The sequence below is a fragment of the Populus alba genome, chromosome 14, assembly GCF_005239225.2.
Source record: "Populus alba chromosome 14, ASM523922v2, whole genome shotgun sequence".
NCBI classification, from domain to species: Eukaryota; Viridiplantae; Streptophyta; class Magnoliopsida; order Malpighiales; family Salicaceae; genus Populus; species Populus alba.
The window spans coordinates 1,732,753-1,741,502 of record NC_133297.1 but is presented as its reverse complement, the minus strand read 5'-3'; the positions used below and the strand labels follow the sequence as shown (position 1 = coordinate 1,741,502).

The following is an 8,750-nucleotide window of genomic DNA, read 5'->3' as shown; positions in this document are numbered from 1 at the left end:
TAATTGAGGACATTTCAATTTATTTATTTTTGCTCCACGGTTTACGAGCCATGATAGTATAAAATACTAAAAAATATAGGTTTTTTTAGCGTCCTAGATTTCTAAATTTTTTGGTCTATCCTCTTTGCGATTTACGAGTCGCAAACTCTTGAAATACTAAGGGAAAAATGAGATTTCAAAGCACATGGAATCTCCTTAGATTTCTATCCAAATAAATTTTATTTGAATCAAACCTAGAAAAACTGATGGGATTAGAAAACACCAACACCATAGCAATTATAGAGCAAACCAAACACCAAACAACTTACCTTAGGTAGGGCGTACTAGGGGTGCTAATATCTTCCCTTTACGCAACCAGTCCCTTGCCTTAGAATCTCTGAAAGACTAGTTAGGATTCCTAGTGATCATAATACTAGGTGGCGACTCCAAAAAAAATAAATCAAGCAAAAACAAATGAAAAATTACAATCAGACGCCACGTGGATTTTGACGCGCGACAGAGTTCACGAGTCAGTTCCATTTAAATAACTTTTGTTCAATAGACACGCCCTTCGGCTTTGCTGAAACATTCTAGCAGTTCTACAAGTCACTGTAGCTGCAAGTTGTAATTAAGAGGAAAAAAATCTACGTAAAAGGTACAATGAACAAAACAAATCTCAACAATGGACCGATAAGAAAGTGAAACATGAGATTTGAAAATCTCCTACAAGAATTATTGGCAATGTGAATTGGGCTAGGCAAAGATTGAAGAAATGCATCGGTCAAAACCTGACCGAGTTGAACCTGAGCCGGCGTGGTAAGGTGCACCCTATCCGGTTCGAGTGGAAGTCCCTTGGCGTCAACACACTGCACGTTAGGAAGGTTAATTCCCAGCTGAGCGTTTCTCACAATCTCCACATACGGCCCCTCCCCGGATGCCAGAGCCACCTAACAATTTAAACAATTAACGTTCGTTGCTTCAGAACTGGTGAGCTGGTTATCCACACTCACATTTTAATTTTATTCTTTGTTTTTGTTGTCTGAACATGCTGTCTTGTTTCATCAAACTTTCTTTATATTTTTTTGTTCAAGCATCTAGTCAAGAAGGCCAGGATTCCTGGGACTTGATTGCAATTGTAGATTTAGTTTACATGTTTTAAAATGGTGTGGATGATGTTTAGAAGCAATCCAGACAGATGTAAAAGAACAGCCCATAATTACCTGGATTATAGGTAGCGTTGGATACCCTAGATCTGCGCGGAGATCTATGAAAAATCTGTCCAGCCTTCCTTTATACGCATCAGCATCTTCTCTGATTTGGGTATCACTTTCTCCTTGATACCATAACATGGCTCTAATGACTCCCCCCCTCTGCAGAGCAAACTGAGTCCTCCTCACCAACTGGTCATAGAGGAAACCTCCCTTTGCCCATTCACTTATAGAAGTGCCTCCCATGGCGCACGGTACTAAACCAATGGAACCGAAGTTAGGCACTTTAGTCAAGATTGCGTTGGCAAACGACATCCCTGGTCCAACCCCGTTGGTCTTGTTATAATCAATGTCGGCGTGTAGAGGTTCATGGGCTTGGACCCATGTGAGGCTGGCACTTAGCCGGAGAATCGATGGGTTTGGTTGGCATTGAACAGGAACAATGCCGTCCCATGAGGCGATGCCGTTCTTGGTGTTGTTGACTACGCCTCCACGGCCGGCCATGTTGCTCTGTCCGGCCAAGATAAATATGTTTTGAGGCAGTTGTTCAGACATGGATAGATTGGCTTGAATTAGAAGAACCAAGAACAACAAGGAAAGCATCGTTCAGGTTCTCTCTCACTTTGCGTTGAGATGTCGCAAACGAGACAGTCCTCTTTCTTGTTTTCTCAGTCTCGCCTCTCGCCCCATTTTGAAAGCAAAGTGGAAGCATTTTTATAGTCTGGTGATTAATTAAGAGAAGATTGATTATTGCTCAGGTACATTTTTTAAGAAACAAGGCATGTGCCAAGATCATGGGGAAAAACGTTTTTTTTCTATTACAGGAAAAATAAAAAGAAAGAAAGGGGAGGAGGAAAATTGAATTTGCACATGAAATGTAAGAAAAATATTAAATCTCTATAAATTAATACTCTTGGGCAGTGAATACTTATTAATTAATTAAAATATTATTTAATCGAGATATTATTTAAACTTTAAATCGAGACCCAAGAAAATATTATGTAATTAACACTATTAATTTACCGAGTATTAATTTATCAAGATTATTTATGCTATAGATAGAGTTGTGGATATTGATCAAAATTTATCATTCTGCTACTTTTTTTAAGCCAGAGAACAAAGCCTCTTAGGTAACAAAAATAATTTGATAGTCTAATCAATGAATAAAGTTTTTTATTTTATTCTGTTTTAGTTTTATTTTATTTATTACCGATGATACCAAACATTCACATGGAATGAAAATAAGGTAATCAACATGTATTTTAATCAATAAAAAATAATGATGGAGAATAAATAAATGAGAAAAACTCATAAAACCAATATTGCTCGGAGGAGTAAAATAAAACCAAGCCCACGCATTTCTTTTCAATAATTTGAAGCAACACTGAATTTTCCAAGGGTAGGTGTTTATCCAAGTCAAGCCCAACACCGCATGAAATGGGACCAGGAGAGTGCTGGCCGTTCGGAGTCCCTGTCTAGATGACGCCTCCATTACTATCAGAAAAAAAAAACAATTAATTGGGGCCTGAACAGGGATGGCAATGGGTATTCATTAGTCATATTTTTGTATTATTTATATTTTTTTTATTAAATATTTATAAATTATTTATTTAATTTTGAGTATCTATATGGTTATTCATTATAATTAATTATTCAATAAAAATATGTGTGTGTGTGTTTGTGTTTTATATATATATATTGGATTAAATTGAGCTGACTTCAAGTTGAAATTAATAATATTCATACCTTACCAATTATGTAAAACAACTATCTAAAAAGTACTCACTTATTAAGTTGAAGTCGAGTCACTATCATTCAAGTTCAAATTAAATTGGCATGTCCAAGTTTAAAACCAAGAAATTGTCCAATTGTAAGTGAAACCACATAATAATTTATCCTTATCCATTTTTCTTTTGTGTCTAGTCTTCTTGAGTCACATCCATCGATATTTCTCTCCCTAAATGATCCCTTCAAGTAAATTTTAACATCATACAAAATCAATAATAATTATTTAGAACTTAGAAACTAAAAAAATTGTTTAATTGTAAGTGAAACTACACAATGATCTATCCTACAAATCTTTGATTTGCTTCTTGATCATTGAACAAACAAGAGGGAAGCGTGGCTTTGAAAAACATGCCACACTAAAAAAATTTATGCTTGACAGTCAGCCAACTTCAAGGAAATGTTATGTCTTGAAGAAAGAAATTGAAAGACTAATCCCTGAGGGCTACCTTCACCAGTTTCTAAAGAAAGATTTTTGTTTTAAGCAAAATAAAAAAGATCATGGTCAATACGCTACAACTTTACTTGAGATTAATGTAATTTTAGGAGCAACCTCAATTAGGGAGGGACTCTGATAATGGAAAGAGGAAGTATGGTAGACAAGTGCTCACTATTGCTAGATTGTTGGTTAAATGGAACGGGTCAATAGTCATTACTCCTAAAGATGGAAAATAAGTGACTTTTCCATATGAGCACGCTCTTGTCATTTCCTTCATTATCTCTAATCACAGAGTATATCAGATACTGGTAGATGATAGTGGTATAGTTGACATCCTCTCTACAAAAGTTATGGTCAAGGTGGGAATTCCTTCTTCAAAACTAATGCCAGTAAAAAAAATCCAGTGTTGAGACTGGCAAGAGAAAGGATTTACTATCAGGACGGATTAGTGACATTTGATTGATGGGATAGTAAGCAGTAGCATTTCCTTTGCTTCTTTCTAGAACTTACGACACCATTTCTTCTTATATATAGGACATAAGTCATGATTCCAGCTAAAATAGAATGTTCAGGCCACTAAGTTGTTCACTATACCTTAGAAGGTAATGAACAAGGTCTCATAACCAACCTCGGCTTCCTAGAAGAGTCATGTCTGAAAGCTACAGTTAGGAATGAAGTCTATAGGCTTAGACTACTCATTATCACGATGGCAAGGTTAAAAAAACTAGAGGCTACGGGTAATAGATAGAGTAAAGGCAAACTATCTCTAAAATAGGATGATCCCTTCAAAGTTATAAAAATTATCAAAGCCAACACTTATCATTTATAAGATATAGAATGGAAGAATCTCCCTCACACTTGGCACTGAGAGCATTTAAAATGTATCATAATGAATATGAAAATATATTTTCATATATAGATATTTTCATTTCTTTATCATTGTGTTTGGCCTACAACGTCCTAATAGATGATATATGTTCTCCCTATGGGCACTCTTTAAGGGATAAATGTAGTCTCTTTTTTGCTATATGCACCAATCTTCAAAGGATGAGCTTGCTCTCTAAAGGCAGTAACCCTTACAAAGTCCCAAGAGATGATATGTGTCCTCCCCACAAGTACTTTTATGTGGTCTTTTTAGTACTATAAACATCAATCTCTAAAGGAAATACTTAGTTTTTTGAAAGGTAGTAGCCCTTATAAAGTCTCAGGGGATGGTATGAGTTCTCTTTAAAGGTAATCTCCAAGGTATTGTTCAGCGGTCTCTCTACGAATAATAATCCCAATTACCTCCGCAGGGATAACACTCTTGACTATCACGAACACCTTGTTATCTAACATCTTGGGTCTAAACAACATATAGATTACTACCTAACACAGAGAACCTATCTCTGCCCCAGGCCGAGAGCAACTTAGATATTTGGGTACATGTTGTGATATAGCCCTTGTTGGAGGTTGATTGTTTAAACTTTTTAAACTTTCCTTGTCAGTGTTAACATTTTTCATAAGAATTTTTCTAAGTATTCAAGATCTATATTTTTAATAGTAGGTGTTGGACCCATTTAGACTCACAACAAAACTTGTTAGCATACTCAAATACAATAATGATGTAAGTAATATATAAACTTTACGGCCAAATTCAAAGTTTGAAAAGCCCTAGTATTCAATACATTATAATAATAAAAAAAAAAAAAAAAACAACCCTAAAGGAACTTACATCTCCAAGCAAGGTGTTTCTAGGCCAGATAAACTCCACTTCTGATTGAGGTAGCTCTAATTGGGAAGACATCAGTGAAATTCAGGACTTGGTCATTTGAAAAAATCTCACTAAAGTTAATGTGTATTCCTGTAAACAGGTTGAAGAAATACAAGTTTGGCATGACCAAGAAGAGTGTCTCCCATGATGTTTTTATTAGAGACACGAACTCCCTATATTTAAACCAAAACATTTAGGAGGAATTCTTCAAGTTTTACATACTTAATAAAAAAAAGGTTTTGAACCTCCTCCCTTGTTATTTTCAGCTTTTCTCTTAGGGTGTCCCTTTTCCTTTTAAGCTCAACCCTTGTTAGGGACACGACCTCCCCCTCTCTCTAGGAGGTCAATACAACTATAAGTTTCCACCAGTTGTTGTTCAGTTGACTCTAAGAGATAGGTTTGAGTTCTTATATGTCTTTGTAGCCTAGAATACTTAGTTTGAAGAGAGTTTATTTCAATATCTTGAGCAATCTTTTCTTCTATAAGTTGCGTACTTCAGACTTATATGCACAATACTGCTCAAAAGCCTTCTTTATAGCCATTATCTCTTCAGCCCACCTACTCCTAGTGTGGTTACACATCATGAAGGTCTAAACAACAAAAAAAATAATATAAGTTATCTTTCAAAATAAAATAAAAATTAAATTAACTAAAATTAATTTGCTATCTTACCTGAAAAGCCATGTCCAATAAGGGCTAGATGGCATTAGAAGCTTGGGTTAGCTAGTTCTTCCACGTTAGAAGAAAAGGTGAGAAGTTTTTCAATGTTTCTATCACGTCCACTCCCCCCCAAAAAAAATCCTAGCATGGACCTCCCATGGAGAATAGCCTTCATTATCCCCCTCTATTCCTCATTTAGCTATTACTAGTTAGGTGGCCTATGCTACGCTACAAATCAATTTTTTTTGCATAAAAAATATTAAAAAAAGCTAAGACCCAAAAATATTAGGTCTATCTGCAAAGCAAGACTCAAGAACCTTGGGTATGGCTACAAAGTCTGCCTCAAGAGTAATATTTGTAATATTAGTTATAATACCAGTAATAATATCAATAATACAAATAAAAATATTTTTAATATTAACAATAATATTAAATTTACATGATCCAATTTTAAGTGAATCTGTCTGTAATGTCTGACCCAAGAGCCTTGGATGTGGGTTTAGTTGCAAGGTCATGTCATACAAGTGTGATAAATAAATAGAAAAAAAATAATATTAAAGAATGAAATTAAACAAAAAAAAAGATTAACTGAAAAAAAAAAAAAAAAAAACAAAGCATTATTCCAAAGAATAGTGTTTTGCAAGGAGGGGTACTGTAAAATCTCCTTATGAGATCACGATAATTTAATGAAAAGTAAACAAAATAAATCATGAAATTTAATTCTCAATCAAATTAATATTAAAAGATAAAATTGAAATAATTAAACTAGGAAAAAAAATACGAATCAACTTGGTTAACTTGTCTAATCAGGTTAACTCGTCAAACTTAGAATATGTAATATAAAAGTGTGATAACTGAATATACAAAATTTTAATATTAAAAAAATAAATTAAAAAAATTAAATAAAAAGTAAAAAAAAAAATCTACAACAGATAGTTAATAAGCAATTTGTACGTTAACCCAGCAAATAACAAAACACGTTTATTTTTTCATTTTTGCCAAGGTTGGTTTTATCTCTTGTGAGTCCACCTATCAAATAATTGGCCAACCTTTGACCGTAATGTCGTAGCCATCAAGGGAGCAAGTGGCTCAGGTCCAGCCCTTTTGACGTGATCCAAAATTGTTTGGTTTCCCATGCCAAGACGCAACAAATCCGAGAGGATGTGTAGTCACAGGATTGCATAATTGATAGGCAACCACAAGACTTGTTGATTTCGGCAAATCGTTTGTTTAATTAACCTATTAAAATATTACAAACTATATATTAGTTGTAATCCACCTGGTTGATTAATATATATATTGACTACATGGATAATGATGTTCTCTCAACAAGTCACAACGTTAGCGAATAATGATATCAACGATTATAAATGGAGACAGATGACGTTTTATCAACAAGTTGGATTACTTTAGAGGGGAAAGCCAAAATGGATTCCTCGAAGTATCATTTTCATCCTGATTTCAAGAGATGTTTTTAATTTTTTTTTAGTAATTTCCTAAATTAAATTTTTTTTATTATTATTAATGTGAGTGTTCAGATTAGCTTGCGCGTATCTTTATTAATCCTACATGCCATGAAGTTAACAACCATGTAAGTCTCCAGTGGTTTTGAGATTTGTGGAATTCGAATTGTTAATCTTTTAAAAACAAACTTAGAATCTAATCAATTAAGCTGCAATATTCTAATCTATTTTAATGTAATTAAACTTAATGGGATGTGTTGATATGGTGACCTTTTAATTTAGAATCTAGCTCTAATTAAATATTTTTTTTAAACCGTTTAAAAAGTTGATTTTTTTTTTTTGGTGGATGACTGGATTTGTCATCCGAATTTTTAAAAAGTTTTTTTTATACAAAATGAAAGTGAAGAAGTTCAAAATAATGTTATTTGTTAAATTTATAAGAGGTTTAAAGAGAAAAAAACAGCATTCCATGGCAACGAATGTTTGAATATCTTACATTTGGTTCGGCTGAAAATGGAAAGTTATAAGATGGGATGTGGAAGATTGGACGGTCTGCATTGCATTGAAATATCTTCCTTTGCGTCGGCGGCGGGCGGTAGGCGGTTAAAGGATGATGGCTCATGATCACACCGAGTCAAATTACGTTACAACCATCCTGGGAGTCAATTTCGAACAAGTAGTTGAGGTACCCAATCTCATGTTTTTAAGGATTTCATTGATGTCAGGTTAGGTAAATTGTTGCTTTTAAAACCGTCTAAGAAATGATAAAGTACCACTGAGCAAATAAAAACATCAAAGTAATTTGCTGAGTTTGGACATCTTTCTAGTACTTAAATCGAGTTTTGATGTTAGCCCACAATTATTTTATTATAGATGCTCGGAACCATAAGTGGATGCTCTCTCTGTTTTGTCTTGTTTTTTTGCATTTACACAGTTTATGTTCCATTTCGGGGAGACGGTGAAAATTATTCGATCAAACTATTTTTATCTATCTGATCCTAATTTTTGCTTTAGAAACATTTGATCGGAACCAAACCATATGGAGATTTTCGACACCCACACCGAAAATTTGAACTGAATGCTCATAATGAAAGCTGTTAAGATGATATTATGCAGACATCGAGAGACTAATTGGGTATTTAGGAATATGGCGAATTGTATTATTTAGTATTTTAAAAATATGTTTTGCTTGAAAAAAAATATTAAATTTATATTTTTATTCATTTTTTATAATTTTAATATATTAATATTAACAATTTTAAAAAATATATTTAATATATTTTTAAATAAAAAATTTAAACAGATTATATATTTAAAACCGGCACTCTAATCATGTCTATTTTAACTACCACCATACATGACTGACTCAATATTTCTCTATGTGTACGCATTGATAACTTTTGGGTAGAGAGAGAATAATAATAAAAAAAATATATGAATTGATGATCTCTCATTTTCCAAGT

The 8,750-nt window shown here is 33.6% G+C and overlaps 1 protein-coding gene across 1 annotated transcript; it reads right to left on the bottom strand.

The window, feature by feature from the left end:
• Window positions 1-339: 339 nt before the first annotated feature.
• Window positions 340-1,925, bottom strand: LOC118036319 (probable carbohydrate esterase At4g34215). Its single transcript, XM_035041994.2, has 2 exons — window positions 1,200-1,925; window positions 340-926 (listed from the first exon to the last, which is right to left on the bottom strand). Exons 1-2 carry the CDS (start codon window positions 1,788-1,790, stop codon window positions 624-626), a joined length of 894 nt encoding a protein of 297 aa, XP_034897885.1. The 5' UTR covers window positions 1,791-1,925; the 3' UTR covers window positions 340-623.
• Between the last annotated feature and the right edge of the window lie 6,825 nt (window positions 1,926-8,750).